Source organism: Myotis lucifugus, unplaced genomic scaffold, assembly GCF_000147115.1.
Source record: "Myotis lucifugus unplaced genomic scaffold, Myoluc2.0 scaffold_81, whole genome shotgun sequence".
NCBI classification, from domain to species: Eukaryota; Metazoa; Chordata; class Mammalia; order Chiroptera; family Vespertilionidae; genus Myotis; species Myotis lucifugus.
In genome coordinates, this window is record NW_005871129.1 from 2,625,224 (window position 1) to 2,650,341 (window position 25,118).

Genomic DNA, 25,118 nt, shown 5'->3' on the forward strand with positions numbered 1-25,118 from the left:
ATTGTCAAGTTTTTAATGATATTACCTAATCTCAAAATTTCTCCTGGGATTCAGTATTACTTCTGATCTAATATTTGAATTGAGAGGAACCATTTTATAGGATTCCACTGGGTCCTTCCTATCATAAAGACTCTGACTGACTTCACAAGTCAGGTAATCAATGTGAGGATCCTGCCAGCTGCAAATATATCCATTCCAATTATTTACTTGGGAGTCTGGAGAAATAACCATTGCCCACTTATCTGGGCCAGGGCTCCATTTATCACCTGACATCCATTATCCCCAACTCGGTGTTAGCATTACAAGTCCATTGATTTCAGTGCCATCTCAGACTCAGTATCTTCAATGACCCTCAAACAATCTTGGTATTTCTCTTTCTCCATTGCAAATTACTGTGACAAATGGCCACAAATCCCTTTGGAAAAAGATTCAGATTGTATATTTTTTTAAGCTTCTAATAATATTACTAGGTCTTTCCTCAAAGAAACCTGGTTTCTCTTTCAAACAATGAGTGCTGGCTCTGTGGACTAGTTCAGATTTTTAAACTGGATGAATGATTATGATTTTGTATTACAGTATAAAATGTCAACCTCTTCACCAGGTGTCATTTTTGTCCATTTTTAGTAGTCAAGTATCACTCTAGACAGCTACCCCTATTTTTTATCCCTAAAGTCACAATAATGTATTATTCATTACCACATAGCCCTATACATAAAAGCAATCTGGTTGTTATTCTGACATTGCTGCTCATTATACTATTTATATCTACACTGTATCTGCTGGTGAAGTGTCCCCACCCAATCCCTGTCATTTCAGAATCCTATCAACCTGTTGAGTTTAGAGATCCCAGTTCATGGCAGCATCCTCTACTTCAACCCTAGTACACAGAGGACATGCACCCCTGAGCTTCTCAAAGATGCCAGTGTCTATCTGACCAGTGCATTTACAGGATTGTCCTGGGAAATCTTTAAAAACAAGTCTAATCTAATAAATCGATGCTAACATTCCCACCCCTTAGTGTCTTCTGAGACATTCTTTATTATTCTTCAAAGACAGTTCCAATATCTCTAATTTACTGCAAGACATCATGGTAGGTGTCTAAATTTCAAAGAGCCATCATAACAATATACTAGGGCTGCCTCCAGGTATTCTTCCAGATAATCAAACCCAAGTCATGGAAAAGTGCTTCCACCTCAAATTTCCTCTACTGTCATAATCCAGACTCATACTTGTTTGAGCTAGCTCAAAATCCATTAGCTAAAGCCAGGCATACGGCCAAGACCGACTTCAATGGGAGAGACAGGAATACTCTACCTACTGTATTGGGTTACCTGCAATTGTGTAGTGATGAAAATAATAGCTTACATTTATTAATTTGATAAAATATATTATTATTATTATTTATCAACAAATATAATGATGATGTACTCAGCAATTACTTTTTGCTAGGCACTCTGCTAAATTATCTACATGTATTATCTCATTCAGTACATTAATATTTTTTGAGCAAGTGACTGATGTGGGTATTAAATGTTTTTTATAAATATATGACTTTCCATGGAATTAAATAAAAGATAAATTCTGAGAAAGCTGTAAATTAATTCAGATCTGCCAACGAGCAAAAATGACTCTCTAAATTTATGAGGATTTTCATTAAATTAAAAAAAAAAATCTTTGGATATGCTGATGGACTGGGAGTAAAAAGCAGCAATTTGAGAGTATATTAAAGTTTTGAACCAAAAAAGGCTTCCTATATGATATATAAAATTCAGTGAAAACAAAACTATTTAAATGTATGACATCAATCAAAGTGGAACTGTTTTGATTGGTGCACTTTATTTTTCCAGTTTTTCATGTCAAATGAGCTTCTGCCTAAACAAGCTGTGGTGAATATATTTACCCATGTAAAATTCTAATCTAATAAAAGAGAAACATACAAATTGACCACACTGTTGCTACGCCCCAAGCCATGCCCACCAGCCAATCAGAGCGACTATATGCAAATTAACCAAACCAAGATGGCGGCCGGCAGCCACAGAGCTGGAGCAAGCAGGAGGCTTGGTTGCCCCGGTGATGGAGGAAGCCAAGCTTCCCGCCTGCCCTGGCCGTCTGTGGCCTCTGCTCAAGGCCACAAATTTTCAGTTATAGAAGATAAATAAATCCTAGATACCTGCTTCCAGCCAGCCTCCACTGGGAGCTTGGGTGGCTGGGGGCAATGGCCAGCCTGCAAACAGCCATCAGCCCTCACCCAGGATGGCCACACCCTCATGGGGTGAGGGTCCCCGCTGGGAAGCTTGGCCAGCCTGCAAACAGTCATCAGCCCCTCACCCAGGCTGGCCAGGTACCCCAGGGGGGACCCCCACCCTGAAGGGGCTGTGGCCAGCCTGCAAACAGCCATCAGCCCCTCACCCAGGCTGGCCAGGCACCCCAGGGGGGACCCCCACCCTGAAGGGGCTGTGGCCAACCTGCAAACAGCCATCAGTCCCTCACCCAGGCTGGCCAGATACCCCAGCAGGGACAGTGCTCTCTGGTGGTCAGTGCGCTCCCACATGGGGGAGCTCTGCTCAGCCACAAGCCAGGCTGATGGCTGCCAGTACAGCAATGGTGGTGGGAACCTCTCCTGCCTCCTCAGCAGCGCTAAGGATGTCCAACTGCAGCTTAGGCCTGCTCCCCACTGGCAAGTGGACATCCACCGAGGGCTCCTGGGCTGCCAGAGGGATGTCTGACTGCCAGGTTAGGCCCAATTTCCCAGGGAGCAGGCCTAAGCCAGCAGGTGGTCATCCCCCGAGGGGTCCCAGACCACGAGAGGGCACAGGCCGGGCTGAGGGACCCCCCTCGCCCCCGAGTGCACAAATTTTTGTGCACCAGGCCTCTAGTGAACTTAATAAAATTGTATATTGCCAGGGAATGAGAAAAGATGTGTATGTGTATGTGCATGAAAGAGATAGACTGTAAAGGTAGCTATGAATATAGAATTTGTGACTAATAAAATTTGTAATGCTTGGTTAAAACCCTTTCACATATCCTTTCCAAGGATTCATTGAAAAAAAATATTAGTTTTTTTTTTTAGTTGGAAAGCCTCTTACTTAATGTATCAGACAGATTAAAAAATAAATTATTTAACCCATGTGAAGGAATAAATATAATATTATATGATCTCTGATTAGATAGCAGATCTCAATTCTGCCCACTTAATTGGACATGAATCCAAAATCTAATGTTTGTTTTCCATGTGCAAGCAGTAACATTATTTTAAGAAATTTAATAGCTGAATTAGAAAAAAATATGGAAATATGAACCAAAATATAGAAAATATTTGCAAAAGACAACACACAGTTACCAGTAATGGTTTCAAACTGAAGAACCTGTTACAAAGATTTGCTAAGAATTTCATTTTAAGATTATCACTTTAGAATCTACATAGAAAATGAATAAGAATAAAAACATCAATAACACTGCAACAGTCTTAATATCAAGAATGTATTTATATAGCAAACAAATGACTGAATGTGATCCTTTATAAAACTGAAAAATGGTCTTGACCTATTTATTTTTGTTTTGTTTTGTTTTTATCCACAAAGCAAAAACTCCCTAGGGATGAATTGTAATAACCTAATAGACAGTTTTAATGCTTCTTATATTAGTCCTTGGACATATGTAAGTATTTTTCATGAGTGGTTTTAAAAAATATTTTAGTGATAAAATATTACTCAGATAAAATCTTATCCAGAGAGCCAACTCATGAAAGTAGAGCTGTTTCAATTGATGGACATTTTTCTTTTTAGTTTTTCATGTCAAATTTGTTTTGGTCTGAATATGGAAGTCCTTATAGTCAGTGCTGTAGGTTGTTTTTAAAATTTATCTTTATTGTTGAGGTGGCAGGAATGGGGAGGAGGGGGTCAATTGTTTCCTTTGTTTTATTTTTTAAAATGAAAGGGCAATATCTTCCAGCCTTCCAGATATGCATACCCATGTTTCTTATTAAAACAAATTCAAAGATCCTCACATTATATTGATTACAATAAACTGTTTTTATGCCTGAGAAGTCTAAAATATTCAGTATCCTACTGAGAAGTTCTTTGTAAAGTTTGTCATGCTTTCTACCACATGGTCTCACTGCAAGAATGATGCAATATAATTAAAATCCCAACATTGACCAGCAAGCATGGCTCATGGTTGAGCATCAACCTATGAAGGAGGAGGTCATGGTTCAACATTGTGGGTTCAATCCCCGGTGGGAGGCCTGCAAGGGCAGCCAATCAATGATTCACTCTCATCACTGATGTTTCTATCTCTCTCTCCCTCTCCTTTCCTCTCTGAAATCAATACAAAAATATATTTTTTAAAAAATCCCAACATTTTTTTGGGTGGGAAATATGAAAATATCATTTTCAAATTCATAGAGAAGAGAAAACTGTTTGAGGCCAATCAAGGAAATATTGAAAAACAGTGACGAAGAAGAGACTTGCTTTCTTATACATCAAACTATATTGTACAAGTTTGGAAATTGAAATACCATGTCATGGCACAAAAAAAGGATAATTAGAGTATTAAAATAGAATGATGCAACTTTTTAAATGATAACAATAGCATTTTTAACATCTTTTGGATGTTTTCATGTTTAATCTTAAACATTACACAGTGTAAAATGTTTTTAAATTTATCATTGCAAGAAAAAATATAGAATCATTATGTTGTACACTGAAACTAATGTAATATTATATGTCAAGTATAACTCAGTTTTTAAAAAAGGAAGAGAAAATAGCATTTTTAAGGCTGTTGGGTATAATGTTGACTATCCTGTATGGATTAGGGCAGAGTGAGAGACCAAGAAAAGAGAGAACACTCATACTATGGAAAAAACTATTTCCTGATGATTTAGTCATCAAATATATAAATAAGTATAAGCTGTTAGAAAAACACACACAATGTAAGATGTATTAACATGAGGAAACTTGCTAAAGTAGTTACAAAATTTCAGGGCCCAAAATAAAAAGATAAAATAGTTCATCTTTTAAAAACAAAAACCTCTGAATAAAAATAGTATACACAATATTAAAAGACAACACACTGGAAGGTGAAATTTGCAGCATATGTATCAGATATTAAACTTAATGATGTGGTATATAAGAAGTCCCCACAGGCCTACAAGAAGACAGGTGGCAAACTGGTAAGAAAATAGAAGTAGATAAGAACTATCAATAGACAAAGAAGATGTAGAAATGATTGATATATTTGGACCTGTGTGGGAAAATGTTCAAACTGACCAGTGATTAAGAAAATGCAAATTTAAACTTCATAGAGTGTAATTTACTTTCACACATCAAATTGGCAAATTTTTAAATGGTTCATTAATGGTGAGGAAATAACTAAAATTCACTTTCAAGTTTGGCCAAATAATTCCATTTTAATAAAGGAAAAGTATCCTGTAGAAATGTTGGCATACATGTAACAAAGATGTAGGCAAACATATACATAATAGAAGTGTCCATTCAATTATTGTTTGTGATAGTGAAAATAGGTAAGTAGTTTGATGTTGAATAAAATGGCCATAATTACAATGTGTAATGCACCCACACAGGAGAATGTAATGTACCCTCACAAAGTACAATTCAGCCTTTGTGAAGGTAATGCACTAAGTCAATGGTTCTCAAACCTTAGTGGACATCAGAATTACCTAAAGGCCTGCTAAGACACAAGCCTATTGCTGGCCCCAAAGTAGGAGTTTCTGATGTGATGGGCCTGAGAATTTTCATTGTTAAAAAGTTCTTTCCAAGGCAGCACACATTGAGAATAAGTAGGCTGGATCTATACTTGCTCCTTTGAACACATGGACAACTGAAAAATTCTACTCATGGAATAATACTTTTCATTATCTAATTTAAAAAAATGAATGAACATATATAATTATATTTATGCAGATGCACTGAACAGGTTGGGAAGGTATATACCAAACTATTTAATATTTATCACTGGAAATGGGTGGGAAAGTGAGGGGAACATTCATGTTAAACATCCTATTGTTAAAATCCTTTACTGTACCCACAAGTAATTTATTATTGGTATGATAATATTAAGAGAAAGAGAAAGAGAAAGAGAGAGAGAGAGAGAAAGAGAGAGAGAAGGAAGGAAGGAAGGAAGGAAGGAAGGAAGGAAGGAAGGAAGGAAGGAAGGAAGGAAGGAAGGAAGGGAGGAAGGGAGGGAGGAAGAAAATGAAAAGGAAGTGAGTAGATGAATCCTGAAATTATGGATGTCTAGAGGTAATATTAGATTGGTAGATTTACTGGCAAATCCCTCCTTTCTTTCTTAAACCTCCATACAACTTTATAATAAACCCTCATTAAACAAGGTAATCTGAACATAGTTCTAGTCCTTGCAAGCTAAAAAAAAAAAGCTAATAAACAGAAATATAAAGGCTTTCCAGAGCATTAAAACACAAAATATTAAAATGTATTTAAATTAATCTAATTTAAAGTAGACTATAAGAATGCTAAGAAACATTTTTTAAATCTTATTTTAATACCTACGTTCAATTCTAAGACTTAGAGCCTAACCATAAATTACTTTAAAATAATAAAAAGCCAACATATGTTTTATTATGTGACAATATATTGCTTATGTGCTAAATATATATATACACCAATATATGTACATATATAGTTAGAATACATTTTTAACTCTCAAAAGGAGTCTATGATAAAGGTATTATTAATACCATCATACCATCATCTCTATTATGTAGATAAGAAAACTGAGGTGCAGAGATCAGAGAAGTTTAGGAACTTCCCCAAGGTCAACTACCCAGGCAGTCTGGTACCAGTCATGTTCTTAACTACTGCATTGACCTTATAGTATTTCCCTTGGATTCATCAACATTCTAAGATCATACACATTGCCAACTAACATGTTTTTTGAAGAAAATTTTTAAAATTGGGGGGAAATGCTGTCTTTGGATATCTCTGAAAATGGAAATCATTGTGACTCTCATTGCCATAGGAATATGCAACAGACTAAGAACTCTCCTGGAGAGTGAATGAGGAAATTCTCCCTTCTACTGCATTTCCAGCTCTTATCATATCCAGATTAGACAAAGCAGCAAGAAAACCATTCCAGCCTCACAATATCAGCCAAGAAAAATCATCCTCGGGACCAGCTGCCAGCAGCATGCCCTTCAGTGTTTGGCCAGGCTGCCAAGGCCCAGCTGTTCTGTCAGCCTTCCTTATACAGTTTGTTGACAAAGAAGAGGCCTAGTTAATTTTTCAAACCAGATATGTGAGCTGAAACTGATTCACCTGCAAACACATGAATTACTTCTAGGAATGCAGAAATGATAATACCGAAACAATAAATTTTTGTTAAGATCAGAGCACAGTGAAATGTTTCCAAAAATGGAATTGCTCAGGAAAAATAAGGCAGCATTCTAGTCCTTTGCATCAGAACTTATTTTGGGTTGGCTAGAGATCAAAGCATGCACTTCATCATGAAAGGGAAGCTGTATGGATAAAATAACAAATTTCTAATATTAAGGGAAGATAAGGATGGAGATAGAGCAGAACAGCTGGGATGACTTAAAAACAGATAAGAAGTTGCATTTTTATGTAAAATTTGGAGTTTAGAAGGTACAGAATTTGGCACATTCAGTGTAGGAATTATGGAGCACAATGAATCTTCTTTTGCCATAAGTTGCAAGAGAAGCTGGTTTTGATCCCAAATTTTTTATTCTGGAATTTTTGTTCTATGTATATAAGCACAAAAATTATAATCAAATTATAAGTACACTAAATTTTCTTTGAGATAATATTCTTTAGTTAATTCTATGTTTTTGTTTGCTTTTTAAATTTGCATCAGTTCATTTATTGCTATTTTAAATATCATTTTTTCATACTCTAATGTATAAAACTATAAGAATATTAAGAGTATTAAAAGAATAATCATGCAAGTAACTATATTTAATAAATATATCTTTTCTGGACATTGGGCAGATCTACTTTGTACAATGCAACATTACAACTTACAATATAGAATACTCAATAAATATGCGAGTAAGGCTGGTGGTTTTTTTAATGCATAATATTTGATATGTTACATTTGAAATATGTATATAAATGAATTACACATATGAATTACACATATAATGCTACCAATTTTATTGAGAAATTTCATGAACTTTGCTCATATTAAGTTATAAAATGTTCAAACAAAAACATGTAGAAAAGCTTCATTGAGAAATACAAATTTATGTCTTAAATGCTTATACATATTATGAATTTGTTTTTAGTGAAAATATGTATTTTTATTATTTTTAAAATTTAACTTTATTGTTGAAAGTATTATAGATGCCCCCTTTTTGCCCAATTGACCTCCTTCACCCTGCTCCCTAAATTTTAATAAAAACTTTTCACTGGCCTCCATTGTTTTCTCTATTCATTTAAAAATAAGAATGCTTTACATATCAGCTTCTTTGTCTATATCAAGTTTTAACAATTATTGCTTCAGTCCTTATGTGTCCAGGTTGGCAATTTTTTTCTACCAAGTCTGATTATAATGGGTCAAATTTATAGAAATCAATTTTATTAAGTCAATTTCATTCTTTAATCAATTTTCAGTTAATAGTAAATGTAATAAATTTCAATTTTAGCCATAATGAGTTACAATATTTTTAATATTTTTTATTATTTCCCAGACTAGAGGTCCGGTGCACAAAATTCGTGCATGGGAGGGTTGTCCCTCAGCCCAGCCTGCACCCTCTTCGATCTGGGACCCCTCGAGGGATGTCCGACTATGGGTTTAGGCCCGATCCCACCAGGTAGTCGAACATCCTCTCACAATCCAGGACTGCTGGCTCCCAACTGCTCACCTGCCTGCCAGCCTGATCACCCCCTAACCACTCCCCTGCCAGCCTGATCATCCCCTAACCAGTCCCTGCTGGCCTGATTGACACCTAACTGCTCCCTTGCCGGCCTGATCGCCTTCAACTGTCCTCCCCTGAAGGCCCAGTCACCCCTAACTGCCCTCCCTTGCAGGCCTGGTCCTTCCCAACTACCCGCCCCCCTGCTGGCCTGATTGCCCACAACTGCCGGCCATCTTGTGTCCACATGGGGGCGGCCATCTTGTGTGTTGGAGTGATGATCAATTTGCATATTACCTTTTTATTATATAGGATTACTTTTATGGTTTTCCATATTACTAACAATATGAGTTTTATAAGACATATTTTACCATTTTAGTTTTAAGTATAGTTATCTCTATCAATTTATTCATTCTTAGAAGTTCATATGCTAATTTTTATTTTTTCTTCAGGGTCAAAATGATAGCATCATAACATCCCTGAGTATTAAGCATTAAGGAAGACAGGAGCAAAAGACAAGTTTAAAATGATGGGTCATGAAATCTCCACATTGCTCTTTTTCAATTGAAGGTATTTGGAGTATCATTGATCAATAAAACTATAGTTTTCAGAGTTGCAATTCTACAATACATCATCTGTATTGGGATACAATATATTGTATCTATGTCCATCACCCCAAGTTCAAGTCTCCTTCCATCACCATTTACCCCCCCCCCTTTCACATTGCTCTTTACTTTCCCCTATATAGTTGTGTTAGCTGGGGTTTTTCTCTGTAACACAAAAACTTAAAACATGTAACTTTTTCTATCAAATAAGACATTATATCATAGTGTTTGTGTTGATTACCAATGTACATTTTGTACTAGTCAGGTTAAATATATCACAATAAAAATTGGCAATTAATGAGTAAAACATCCTGAATATTCTGTATACGAGGTAAATTTTTACATTATAGATGCATAACCTACTATATTCTCTTATAGCTAACCCTGTCTCTCACTCCTAAAAGGCTTTCCTTTGCTCATTGTTTCTAACTGTAGTGTCCTTTGAAAGTCCCAGTATCTGTTCCTGCTATTAAATAGCTTACAAAAGCTATAGGTGATGACTCTGAAAATCTGAATGCATAAAGCACCTACCAGCACTTGTTTTCCAAGGTTTCTATGAATATAACAACTAAGGACAGTAAACATGACCTCATACATCACAGGTTTTAGAACAAGTGCTTCCTCAGCAGCAATTATATCATCATGAAATCATGTTCCACATTCTCACATAAACTAATCGCCATATGAATTATATTACTCAGTTATATTACTGAGATAATTTTGTAGTTTTGTTTTAAATAGCTTCCTTAAAAGTGTCTTCCAAATTTTTCACAATGGAAAAACAAAAATTTCAATTTTTTATTTAATCCACATGAATACTTCAAGCTTGAATGTTCAGCAATCAACATATTACACCCCCATGCTTGAATTTAAATAGTTTTCCTCAATGTCACGGTTCAGGACTCACCTGTGGACGTGGGTGTCCGGTGACCAAACAGGTCAATTCTAGGGTTTCTCCTTCACGAATAGTGTAGACTCTTTCAGAGTAGCGCTCCTCCTCAATATTACAGGCCAACCCTGAGTGCACAATACGAACCGTAGGGGGAGCTGTTGAGTCAGGAAGAGAGACAAAATACATAAAAAAGGTAAGTATACCATCTTCCCATGAACCATCCTCATTATAAAAGCAATTCTTATTAGATTTTACCAGAGTAGAATTTATCAAGCTTACCACTCTTAGAATCCCCAAGGGTTTAAAAATTTGCTGGACAAAAACTTTGGAATTTATCTAAAAGTCATCAATACATTTTTAATGTGTCAAGGGGGAACAGGGTGGTGAAAGAAAACTGGTGACTCAGAAAATCACCATCATTACAAAACTACATAATAAAATTTGATTGTTAAAATTTAAGGAGTCCTTTCCTTTCTGAAATGCAAATTTTAATATAGTAAAGGATGTTGTCCAAATACTAGTTAGTGCAAACGAAGACTATTGGTAAGGAAAAAGGAATTTGAAGTGCAGACATTTTTCTATCAATTTTATAAGCCCTCTGGAAGCTAAAGAATGAGAAGATTTAAATATCAGGAATTGCACACCATTTAGTTTTCAATATTTATAGATTACTATACCAATATGATCAAAAGATGATCATTGAATTAAGCCACTGAGGAAGTCAATAAATCATTGATGCCTAAATATAAAATTCTGATTCAAAAGAGATGTAGTTCTCATGAAGCTGACCAATATAAATAATTTTCTATTTCAGTGTCCCAAAAGCCAATAAAACTTGATGATCACCCATTGGTTCATATATCACTGGAAACCTACCGTATGTAAAAACTTGTACTTCATGTCATGAGAAAATTAGATAAATGTTTCCTGTCATCAAGGAGATTACCATCATTTGCTACCTTCAAATTGGAGATCATCACCATTTGTGAATGCAGTATTTTAGTTTATAATATAGTTGGGAGTGAGGGAGAAAGAGTTATCTTAATTAAAGGCAAGTGAAAGGCTATATATACCTACAGGTAAAGAATAGTAGTAATCTCACGAATGTCCTGATAGTAATCTCCATCTAAACAGCAGTATTATTAGTAGAGGCTGTGGTTGCTTACACATGAATGCAGCATATTTGGAATTCTTATTTTTTAACTTTAAAAGTATAATGAATCCTACAGAATTTGATAATAAACTGACTTTATGAAAGACATAAAATGATTATAAGTCCAATTTAGGGAAAAAAAATCCTTCTGGAAATAATTTGTGTTCTGAAAATAAAATGTTTCCCCCAGCCCATACGCTCAGTGGTTGAGCATTGACCTATGAACCAGGAGGTCATGGTTCAATTCTGGTCAGAGCACATGACCAGATTATAGGCTCAGTCCCCCATACGGGGCATGCAGGAGGCAGCCAATCAATGATTCTGTCTCATCATTGATGTTTCTATTTCTCTCTCCCTCTCCCTTCAACTCTGAAATCTATAAAAACATAATAATAAAAAAGTTTTCACTATGTTAAACTTTGTTTTATGTGACACAAATGCATAGAACACTCACAGATTTCAATAATAGAAAAGGACCTTTTTATTATCCTTCTCAATTTCAAACAGAAACTGAAAGATAGAAAGCTACTTATGGAAAATAAAACAAGTGGTTATTTCAATTTCTTTCTGAATACCCAAGTAGAGTCCTGTTCTTCAGCCTTCAAATTTAGGATTCCACTCTTCAGTACCCAGCATCAAATGACATGTAAAAATTTCCAACAGTAGGATAAAAATGCAGAGTATGTTTAGAAGAGTAGTTCTTACATTCAGTATGCATAATACACTCCCAGGAACTTGTTTAAATAACAGACTCAGAGGAATACACAGGAACCTGGTGTTATGTATGCCTAAAACCTCAGGAATCTTCATTTTTACCAAACATCTGAGATAATGACAGGACAGTGCTACTTAGATCAGATTCTCAGAAATAATTTCCTGGGTCTTCTAAATATTTGTGGACTAAAGGAAAATACTTAAAGGAATAAAATAGTCTTTTCTTTTTAATTTTTTCAAATAACTGAACTTCATGCTAAGCATCATTTCACTGGTTTAAAAATTAAATGATGCTTAAATCAAATGCTTTTTTGGTCTATGGAACCAATTTATCAAAAATTCTCTACCATGTCTTTAGATGCTATCTATACATTTCTCTAGTTTTATAACATTAGAAATCCTTATCTGTAGTGTTTCTCTAGATGTTCTGATATATGTCATACGTTTCCTACAACTCACTCCCTAGTGATCACATTTAAAATTCAATTTAGACAAGTGATACTAAAGCGTTACTTATTTTAAAAGATCTGTCTTATACAACTGTATACACATTATAGAGGTTAGCGAACTGATGACAGTAAATAAACACTTGCAAAATATAAATAGAAAATTGTTAAATAGAAAATATAGGTCCATTACCTTGAAATATATATCAGTGCCAAATTTAGCTTAATAAGTGATAGCCCACGTTTATTAATAGATCTAATTATACAGTAACATGACATCCTTTCCAGACAAATTTATACTTGTTATTTTTGTCTTAATTTCAAGTCAATGAATAGAATTGCTATTTTAAGATATATCTTTCCAAAATACCATTATGCAAATAAGTAGCTTATTTAAAACATTTAAATTATATAGTCTGCACATTGTGTTCATCTACAAGGGTTAATTTTCTGCTACTTTCTTCTGTATTTTAACACATTCTTGGGAAAGGTAATTGTTATATAGTGTAATCATCATGCAGCTACCACCTATTTTATAGGAGGGTGAAATACTCTCCCATACTGTAAGTGTCAAACATGTATTTTTGCTCCTATGCATTAAAATGTGTGCTAAGTAACTCATGTTGGGGGATGGGTTAAAAAGTGAAAGGGATTAAGAAGAAAAAATTGCCAGCTTTAAAAATAGTCAAAGGAATATAAAGGAAAGCATAGGGAATATAGTCAATAATTCCATATATATATATAAAAGGCTAATATGCAAAGTGTTCCCTCAGGAGTTTGACCAGGAGACCGGGAGTTTGGTCACTTGCTATGACATGTGCTGACCACCAGGGGGTGGCATAGAACATGGCAGGTGACTAGTCACAGCTGAGGGATCGAGGGAAGGAGGAGATGAGGATGTGGGGAGGTGGGGGAGGGGACCGTGCAGAGGCGGGGAGGCTGGGAGACGGGGAACCTGATCATCCCTGATCACTGGCCAGGCCTAGGGACCCTACTCATGCATGAATTTCGTGCACCGGGCCTCTAATATTGTAATAACTATATATGGTGCCAGATGGGTATTTAGAATCATCAAGGTGATCACTTCATAAGGTATATAAGTGTCTAATCACTATGTTGTACACCTCAAACTAATATAATATTTCATGTCAACTGTAACTGTAAATAAACAAAATGCTTACTCAAAATGTTCAAAATGTTCACTACTTCAACTGCTCAATTTAAGATGAACATTTTGGAAGCTTCCATTAACTACTTTGTTCTGCAGAAAAATCAACTTAACAGGTCTTAGTGCTCATCCAGGTCAATGCTCTTATTTTCAAATTAGAAGTAAAGTCTGAGAAGATTGAGAGGAAGCAAGGCTTGCTATCCCAAAATATGCCTTTGGCTATTGATCATTTTAACCTAGTTATTTTTAAGAAACGAAGACACAGGAAAAAAACTTTGATCATCTCCCTAACTGCCTAAAGGGATTTAGATAGAGTACCTGCTCAGGGAAGGGGACTACTATCGTAGACAGCTATAGTGTAATATAAACTAGTGTGTGATAGACAGGGAAGAGCTAGCAAGTCCCATTTGACCAAAGACCTCTCTGTGTCCCATTGTTAAAAATGGCCCAGAAAACAATTGTTAACCAAGCTTTTGCTTTTCAATCTCTGTGTGAAGTGCCTTCCTCCCCTTTGAAGTCCCAAACCACAACAATCCCTTCTCCTTAGTTCAAAATGGCATATAAACCTTAACTCCTTATCTGCCCTAGGGTCTCACATTCTTATGGAACCCTTGTGTGTACATACTTAATAAATTTGGTTATGTTTTCCTGTTAATCTGTTTTAGGATAATTTGATTACTAATCCAGCCAGAGAACTTAGAATGGTAGAAGGAAAATAAATATTTTGTCCTCACAGCTAGTGACCTGGCTACAGGTCTGCAGCTAGTTGTGTCCTAAATGAGACAAGAATCAGAGGTCATTTGATCTTTTCACTACTTCATGTTATTAAAAATCTAGCCTGGTTATAATTAAATTAGGGTTCCGAATAACTCCCACACTAGACTTAAACTAGACTATGGCAATAAAAAAAGATTGAGAAACTGTTCATGAAAAAGTTACACCACTAGATCAACAATATAATCAGTGTAATTGCTCTAAACTTAACCAAATAACGTTATCCCCATTCACCATCTCACCTCCAATTCCTGCCAAATTCATGAAATCTTACAACTGACAAAATATTTTGAATTTTATATTCTCTTCGTGTCTTTTTCCCGCCTTAGAATCTATAATGTCTCCGATGACATTTCAGAGTCCCTGTCCCTCTCCTTGGCATTTAGGTGCTCTGAAAAAGGTCATTATATTCCCAGTGGGGAGCTCTCCTTATCCTCACCAGTTGCCTGTGGAAGTGGGCTTCTTGGGATGTCATGAGAAAAATAATTTTTTGATACTTGTACAGGAGGATGATATATTGTAGAAAGCTGTGTTTCTGTGGAATTATACCCCTGAGTTTCCAAGTTCCCATTTCCCTTGGACCTGCCAAGGAAGAAGTCCAGATGTGCCTTTAGCAGGGCTGTGGTTAAACATGTCTGCACAGTCCAATCCAGCATCAGGCTGGCTTAGTTTGTGCTCCCCCCTGCAGTCCATCAGTCCACTGCGTGGGAGTCTGCAGGGCCACATGGCTACTAGGGAGGGAACATGGGTGAATGCAAGAGAGACACAAGAGCCCAGAGGCAAGAGCTAAGAGAGAGAACTTCTTTGTTTGGGGAATTATGTACTCACAGGCTTGTAGTAGCTCCAGAGCCTTTAGCCAATGATCTCTGTTAATTTCTAACAGGCACCTTCCCCACATCAACCTGACTTTACTGCACATGTGCCCATCTTCTTTTGGTTGGACCCCTCTTCCCAGTGACATGTGGAGAATGGGTTAGGGCAGGGGTGGGCAACCCCTGGCACACGTGCCAAACATGGCACGCCAGTAACTTCTGCTGGCACTCGAAACCCTCTCTTATAATCTTCCATTTACAATTTTTTTCTCAATACCGACTTTTTTATTTTTCAGATAATTCAGTTTAGGTGCATCTTAGATAAATAAATAATTTTACATAACAAGTTATCTTAAAGACCATAGACATGGCTGACTTTGAAATGCAGTTGATTGAATTTCAGAGTAGCTCAATTTGGAAGCAGAAATTTATTGACCTTAGAGTTGACTTGGAAAACATTGAAAAAAAGTGATTAGAGACAGGAGTACCAGAGAGAAGTGTCGAAAACGAACTATTGAGGACTAGGAATGCCATTCCAGAAAATTTTTTCTATTTAAAAAACTTTGCAACAGCATTACTCTCCATGTTTTCATCCACATATGCTTGTGAATCTTTGTTCTCAGTGATGAATTTTGTTAAGTTTCATAATAGAAGTAGCCTGACAGATGAAAGTAGTAGCTCGTGCATATCTCTGAAGGTCACAAAATATAAACCTGATGTAAAATCTCTCTCATCAGTGATGCAGCAGCAAAAGTCCCACTGATAATATCAAACGGAGTCATACAGTTTTCTGTCAGACTATCAGTGTACATGTAAAAATAAATGTATTTTTCATCATCATATACTGTGTTTTTGTCTCTCGAATGAATTTTATTATTTCTTCAAGATTCTTCACATATGTACACCTTAAGAGATATCAAGTAGGCGTAACATGTTCTCAAAAAATTAGGGTTGGCACACAGAAGAATTTTGAGTCAGAGATTTTGCTGGTTTGGGCACGCATTCACAAAAAGGTTGCCCACCCCTGGGCTAAGGGTACTTACATTTTTAACAATCTTTGTTTGTGATGTTCCCTCAGCTATAATTACCAGACTGATATATGGGCCAATATTCATAATACCTTATTGAATTACTTAGCAATGATTTCTTTTACTTTTTTCCAGAAGATATGTACTTCCCAGTTATTCTCTTTGCTCTTAACATTCTAACCTGACATTAAATTAGTACCTTGCCAGGCGGAGCATCTTTTTGGCATCTGTCCCATATGACATAATTTGGAGCACAGAGTAGGTATTTAGTAACTAATTTATAATTTGTTTTAACAAATATCACTATAATGACATCAACATTCTATTTTAGCACAATATCAATTATTGTGGCACTGAATTTACTCCCTTTAAATATAAATGCAATCTGCAACACTATATCTGAAGCAATGTATTTTATCTTCTGCCGTTTTGGAAAAATCCTCAATTCATCATCCTAAAATTGGACTAAGGGCTATGACCCCTTTTGCCCTGTAGAGTCAGCAACAAATTAAAATGTTAAAATATTGCATGAGACTCTTATTCATCCAAATTTTCGTGCAGTAAACCAAATCCCATTACATAAAATCTTTCCTAACACTAATCACATCATCTCCGTTAATTTGAATAAGCTGGCTTTGGGTTCAAGAGTTCAGCCTAAAAGGGCAAAAGAGAGACATTATTTTATCTTGTTAAAATATACTTTTGAAAGTTAAACCAAATTCTGTATTCTGTTGGAGAAAGAACACAAATAAATTATTCTCTAATGACAAGAACCAGGAGTATTTTCAGCCTTTCATCTCATGCACAGACTTTCAAACATATATTTATTGAGCGACTGCTATAGATCAGATGTAAGGCTGTGTTCTGGGGACATGAAGATTAGTGGTATGAACTGTGTCCTCTAGCTTACAGCCTATTTGGTCTGTCCAATCTATTTAAGAAAGCAATTATAGTTGAACAGGATAGGTACACTAACAGAAGAAAGTCACAAGTATTGTAAAAGGACAAAGCAGAGCATAACTAAATCTGCCTGGGGGATTCCAATATGTTTCACAAAGTCAGTGACATTTAATGTAGCTTGGAAAGATGCATGTGGTAGGAACTAAAGGGAAAGAACATTCCAGAGAGAGGAAACAATGTGTTCAAAGGCATGTCTGTAAAAGGCTGCCTGCAGCATTTAGGAAATAACTACAGTAAAATGGGGTCCCTGCAGTTTATAGTTTATTCTGAACCTTGACACTGGTACCACTCTCTCACCTTGCCATTATGTCTCCAGACATAGAAGAGACACTGTCCTGAGAATGGAAACGAGGAGAGAGACCTATGTTGGAGATCTTGCTAGAGATATTTGGAGATTAACTGAATGTGAAGGTGCGGGAGAAAATCTTAAGATGCACTGAAGTTTATACTTCAGTTAACTAGGTGAAAGAAGGTTATTTTTAGATAGAAGATACTCTTAACCTCCATGAACCCTACATTACTTGCAGGTGGGAGAGGGTTGAGATGAGGGACTCTGAGACCAAATAATGGAGGGCTTTGTGAGAGTTAGGACTTAGAAGCAAAATGTTTTTGAGGAAGAAGCTTTTTCCAGTAACAAGCACTGTTCCCAAAAGACACACTGTTATTTGCAAGTAATAAGTTTAGTAGTAGGAGTTTTCTTTCCTCTAAGAATCTACACTAATAAAAGAGAAACAAATTAACCATCACTCCATCACTCCACCACTCCGCTACAACCACCACGGTCGCGGCATTAGGAAGGTTGAGAACCATTGCTCTAGATTCTGTAGAGAGACAGAGACAAAGAGATAGAAGACATCTCACATTTTACTTCTCTACCATTGCCAGATACAGATAATAGAGTTGTCATTGCTGCTTAATAATATTCTCTTAGCAGTCATGCAGTTTTTATTTTAGGTTTTTTTTTCAGTTTTGTTTGTAAACAAACATAACAATAACTAGTGGCTTGGTACACAAAATTCATGCACATTAAAAGGGAATTAATTAGAGGAAATATTTTAATATTGCTATTTGCCCTTTCTCTATAATAGAAGTGTCAGAGATGAAAGAAAATTAGTAAAATGTATATAAAAATCTCCTCCTGTCAGAGATTAGGGAGTGCCACGGGACCCAGAGTCAAGTCTCCACCCATCCACACATGCCTCCAAATCGTGCTAGACCCAGACCTGGCTGGCCCCACCCCCGTTAAGCCCCACAGGGCAGGGGGCACAGCCTCAGGTCTCCCATCAAGCCCCTGGTGCTGGGGAGGGGGGCACAGCCTCAGGTCCCCAGGCCCCAGTGCAAGGGCTGAAGGGCACAAGGGCACGAGGGTGTGAGGGCAGGAGGGCAAGAGGGCGTGACAACAATTTGCATATTAGCTCTATTATATAGGATTACATTTTCTTCCATTGTTCTATTGTCTAAGAGATTATATGCTTTCATAGAACACTTCTCACTTTTCTACATCCTACATTTAGCTAATGAACATTGGCAATAATTAGTCTCTTCTGCTTTTTTTTTTTAGTCTCTTCTGCTTATTTCATTTTTTTAATGTGGGTGTTTTTTTGTTGATGAGAGAGAGAGAGAGAGAGAGAGAGAGAGAGAGAGAGAGACATCAATGTGAGAGGGAAACATCCATCAGTTGCCTCCAACACCCATCCTGACCAGGGGTCATACCCATAACCCGGGCATGTGCCCTGACTGTGAATTGAACTGGTGACCTTTTGCTGCACTGCTGACACTCAACCAAGTGAGCCACAGTGCCCAGAGCTTATTTCAAAAATTTCAATATAACACAGGTGTATAGTACTTCTAAAAGATGATGTCTTCCACTCTTTTTACTTTTTCTCTTTCCTACCTGAGTTAGTAGTTTAAGATACTCTGTAAATCTTCTCCTCCCTTCATTTTCCAGAATGATCCCCCAATTTGACAGTTAAATTACATATTGTATCTAAAGGCCTCATCCATAATTAATCATGTAGTTGTTGATAACTCCTCTGCCTAATACCTCTGTCCTTATAGTCATTACATTACATATAATGATATGAAGATTTGAGAGACAAGATAAAGAATCCAGCTTTAGATGCTAATTATGATTGGACCAACAATTGGCAAGCTGTTCCTGGGCATAAAAATTTAGAACATTTAAATGGCAGTTGATGATTGATAGCAGTAGAAGAGACAAAAATCTCAAAATAGAGCATTTAGAGCATAGAGTGAGAAGCTAAGAGGATAATAGAACCTGAAGAATATAAATTATCAATACAGAGAGGGAGGCCAAAGAATGATACTAGTATGATTTTAAGTCTGATAATTAGAAGGAAAACAAAGAAAATGTGGTGCTTTAAAAAATTATATAAAGAAATGCTCATGGTGAAATCTCTAACAGTGTCACTTACTACAGAGCTGATTAAGAACGTAGACAAAAGGTCATTATCTTTGACAGTCAGGATGGCATTGGTGAATTCTGAATGAGATATGGCTGTAGAGCAGTGGGGTCAAAAAATGAGTGAGGTGCGATTTGACTGAAAGGGAGAAAAAAAAATCTTAGTATGTCAAACCAAGATTAGGGCAAAAAGTAAAAAGCAATAGTAAGTATAAAATTGAACATTTTAGCAATATTATACCACCATTTCAGGACTGCAAAGAATAATTACTTATATTATAAAAAACAAACCATAATAATTACTTACATTATAAAAAACAAATAATATTTTGTCAACAACAAGAGAAATAATTATGGATGAGGCCTTTAGATACAATATGTAATTTAACAGTCAAACTTGGGATCATTCTGAAAAAGGAAGGGAGGAGAAGATTCACACAGTATCTTACACTACTAACTCAGGTAGGAAAGAGAAAGTAAAAAGAGTGGAAGACATCATCTTTTAGAAGTACTATACACCTGTGTTACATCAAAAATTTTGAAATAAGCTCTGGGCACTGTGGCTCACTTGGTTGAGTGTCAGCAGCGCAGCAAAAGGTCACCAGTTCAATTCACAGTCAGGGCACATGCCCGGGTTATGGGTATGGTCCCTAGTTAGGGTGTGTGCTGGGGGCAACCAATAGATGTTTCCCTCTCACATTGATGTTTCTCTCTCTCTCTCTCTCTCTCTCTCTCTCTCTCTCTCTCTCTCTTTCTCTCTCTCAATCTTTATCTCTCTAAAAAAACACACACACAGTTAGTATTTCCATCCTAACTCTAACTTTTTGCCAATACAATACTATACTATTTTCCTAGTATCCTGAATCACTTTTTATAAAATTGACTTCCCTAAAATCTCTCACTTTCTATTCTTCCCCTTTTTCTTTGTTAGTTCACAATTTACAAGTTTAATTTTGCCAATTTCTGTACCACATATGCAAAAATCTCTCAAAACTGTCTAATCTCTTCTGTAAACAAAGTCAATCAAGGTTAATCCCCACAGCATGTAAATATGCTTAATCTCTCCCATATTAAAAAATGGAGACAGAACAACAACAATTATCTTCCTATCTTTCCTTTACACTCTGGTGAATAAAAATAATGGTGCACACTCTGAGCCACACTTCTGCACCTGCTTCATAATCCTCAGTCCACAGCAGTCTGAGTTCTGCTCTATCGTGTATATGTTAAGAAAATAATAAGGCAGAAAAGTAGATCATTTTGGTAAGATACTAATTTTTTGTAATTATTTTGACCTGTCATAGCTCGCTTCCATCCAACTATAAGGATCTTTTAAAATTATAGACTTATTTATACTTCAAAACAATACAGACTACTACAGCTGACCCTTGAACAACATAGGTTTGAACAGTGCAAGTCCATTTATATTTTTTTGAAGAAATACAGTTGGTCCTTCATATCTGTAGGTTTTACATCCAGAGATTTAACCAATTTGATGAGCTATAAAATGAACATACTAACATTCTATTGATTATTCTGGATTTAATCAAAAGAAGATCATATCTACCTCATATGAACTTTTTAACAATGTAATTATGTTCATAAGAATTTAAAGTTAAACAAATAAAGTGATAATGCAATTTAAATTTTAATGTTAAAACAAAGATAAAAGCAATTCTTTTTGTAAAATAACTACCTTTAATGTAATTTTCTCTATCATTTTCAAATCAAGGCGCTAACTTCACAGAAAATTGAATACATAACAGCAAAATACTAATCTGACTTTTCTTACTAATTTTCTTAAGTGAAACAATATATATATATTTTTCATTTTATGCATTAAAGTTTCCACATTTCTATCTTCATATTTCATCAGAATACCTTTCATTGTTTTCATCTAGGAACATAATCTATTAATATCAAAGGCTAAAACTTCATAGACTGTTGATGGAAAAAAATAAAACACTTTTCACTGAATCTAAAGGTCTCAACACTATTTTCAAAGAAAGCATTTGACAACTTCTGACATGTGTGCCAGAGAGGATCCATGGGCCACCAAGTCTAAAACAGCCATCCAAGGCCATTAGACATCTATGTCCTGTCTCCCCATGTATGTTCCTACCTGAAGCCCCTCACTATGTTCTACACAGTATTTTTCAAGACAAGTATTTGACCTATACCTGGAAAATATTTGACAGTCAATAAAACATTTTAGTAATCTCATATTTTGTTCACAAAACACTTTTGTGAACTAATCTGTGTACCCCAACTTAGTGAATATCGGGAGCTGCACTTACCCCTTCTTAGATAGGGATGTGACATCCTATACAGAAGCTACTGGTTTCCTACTGGATCCTATTCCATGTCCTGAACTGGCTCCAACTAAAGTATGAATCATGTCTCTACCTAATCAGTAAATTTTAGAAAAAAAGAACTACTCCAGAAATTTTGGAGGCTAGGTCATAGACTATTTAAAAAAAAAAAAAGCTAAGATAGACTAATTACATCATTTTAACCCCTCTAGACTGAATGTATACCTAAATAGACTTATCCTTCTCTAAAATTAACAGCTTTTGAGTTTTTTTGGAAAGATTTATAAAGCCCTAGAAAATACTAAAATCAAATTAGTCTCATTATTGTGCTCCAAACTTAATCACAAATTGGGTATTTAGAGAGAGCCATTATTTTTTCTAGTCTAGCTCATGAAGAAAGCAAATGAGGTTTACTACAGAATATGACAAAAATGAAAACTTCAATTTGCTTCTCTAAGAGTAGCAATGGCAGGCAGAGAATTTTGAGGATCTGAACTGCCAATTTCCCCCTTGTTTTTCTCCATTGAGAAATCATTGCCTCTGCCTGTGACTAGCCCCATCAAAGACAAGTTCTTCAGCATATCACAAAAACGCCTTTCGGATCCAAGAATAGAGGAATCAATGGTGATGGTGACAACAAACCTTAAGTCTGCTTCTAAACTGCACAGAAGAACAATGATCACAAAGCAAAAATGATTCTGACTCTACCAGGGCAAAATTCTCATGGACTAAGAATTTAGCAAATGCCGGGAACCTATGCAATGTGTTATTTTGACAATCTCTAGTTCTCCCTAACATCTTAAAAATATATTTTTAATTTAAATTTGAAAAAATGAGATACCAGCAACGGTTAGTAGTAAATTGTCAAAGTTCACTTTTAACTGTAGTTCTGCCTTATACTAGAAACAAATTTTGTTGTATATATTACATATTATATTAAATATGTATATATTATGTTAAATACATTAATATAGTTTGTTAAATGCATTTATTATACATAAATAAAAATACTTTTTTCCTTTTTCTATGCTGCATCCCCATTATTTTAGGGCCAGACATTCCTTTAGAATTTAGGGGGAAAGAATAGAATACAGAAAGAGAATTACTATTAATTTATATTCTGTTAGTTAACAAAAATATTCAATTACTTGGTGCCCTAAGAGTTCAAATTAAAAATATTTGTCTGAATCATGCAATGTGAAACATAAGTAGGTATTAGTAAATATTATCATTCAACTTCTAATTTTTTAGATATTAAGCTCTGACAATTTTAAGGAATAGATATAGGAGCTGAGAAATTCTTCAAAATTTCTGCTCAAACAATTCAATTTCCATTCATTTGAGGATGAGGTTTTGAGAATGGCCCTATAAGTATTTCAGTGGTTCAGCTCTCTGGCAATGTGGCATGGCATCCCTCAGGAAAATTCTTAGACCTGTCACATTCCAGGTCATGTATTAATTGAAGCCCCAGGGACTGTTCTTCCCACTTTGCTCCTCCTCAGTCACCTGTGTTCCTTTGGCTTGCCATCGAGCAAGATTCTGCTCTCAACTTTAAACATTTTCTGAAATAATTTCATAAATATCCTAAGTATTGTCATGATGATGATGATTATTAATGTTATTGTTTGTTAATAAACAAAAAATATAGGAAATTTGCAATGTAACAAAAATCTTAAGGGTAGTAGCAAGTCAAATGGGTGACCTACAACACTTAACAAGTACACAAGATTTTTCTATTTAATTTTATATCTTTAACCTATATTCTCCATTACAAACTTCTAAATAATGATTGTGGGAACCACACCAGAGTCCCCAGATAGTCAAAGCTAATTAGAATGTGGAGGCCTTGTTGAGACTATGCAGGAATGTCCAAGGCCACTCTGAATACAGCTGCAAGGTCACAGTGATCTCATGGTACACCGTGCCCTTCTATAGTCAAATGATTGATGCCATTGCTGGCTAGAGGCCTTTTTTGTCTAAGGAGTAATATACATGTGGTTAACCAGCCGGTAGGCTAGGGAAAAGGCTAGAGAGCAGAGATAGAGCTGAAAGCTGGTACTGCTATGATGTAAGACTAAGAGCTCATAGAGAGCTCAGATATAGCTGCCGTGTTATCCAGCCAGTGTGCTGAGAGAGAAGCTCAGAGGTAGTTACTATGTGAAGCTACAGAGACCAGCCAGTGTGCTGGGCAGGGGAGACAGAGAAGCTGCTGAGCCAGAGAACCTGGAGAAGATACTGAAGCTGTAGCTCTAAGGGAGAGCTCAGATGCTGCTACTATGCAAAGCTATAGGTCTTCTAGAGGCAGCGTGCAGCTGCTCAGATAATAGCTGTGGGTACAGAGATTAATGCTACTATGTGGAAAAAATATGTATTTACCAGCCGGTGTGCAGCTACTTGTATGGATTTTGCTGCGAAGAACTGTTTTGTCTAATGGCTTATGGCCACTGGTTTCTGAAATAAAGACTCATTCTTATATACCCACAACCTCTCATGGCTTCTCCGTCTAAGATCCGGCATTCAAGAAGGTCCAGGCCCTAGGCAGAGGGGCTTGGACCCGACAGTTAGTACAGAGGGTAGGGTTCGAGAAGGAACCTACTCTGGCATAGTCGGGAAGAATTTAGAAGACTATATGGACTCAGCAACTCAGAGTCCCAGATCTCTGGCTGGGCTCTGACTGCATCAGGCACTCAAAGCAACAGTGCTCTGGCAGAGCTCTACCTATCTATGACAATGGTATTTCCCTAAATTTTTTGAGCAAAGAAATATATAACAAATATTTTTTTTGTAGCCATAGTCCTAGTGTTAAATGTGAAATTGTTATGCTTAAATTCTCACAGCACCACTCACCCAACTTTAATTTCAAATGTTATGTTGGAAATTCTTCTAATTTTACCCTGAAGAATTGAGGAAATCATATCCATTAGATGATAGACCAAATAAGTTATTCAGACTTTAATTGTTCCTGGTTAAACCACAGTTGGGTA

General features: G+C 36.1%; 1 protein-coding gene across 2 annotated transcripts in view; it reads right to left on the reverse strand.

Annotated features, from left to right (window-relative positions):
* MDGA2 (MAM domain containing glycosylphosphatidylinositol anchor 2) overlaps positions 1-25,118 on the reverse strand; it is a 905,340-nt gene that overhangs the window by 501,458 nt on the left and 378,764 nt on the right. The window contains exon 2 of one of the 2 annotated variants that reach the window (XM_006090751.3): positions 10,361-10,500. In XM_006090751.3, the coding sequence (XP_006090813.1) occupies positions 10,361-10,500 (140 nt within the window). Of the gene's footprint in view, positions 1-10,360; positions 10,549-25,118 lie in introns of those variants that run through there. The other variant, XM_006090753.2, reaches the window with a different exon arrangement.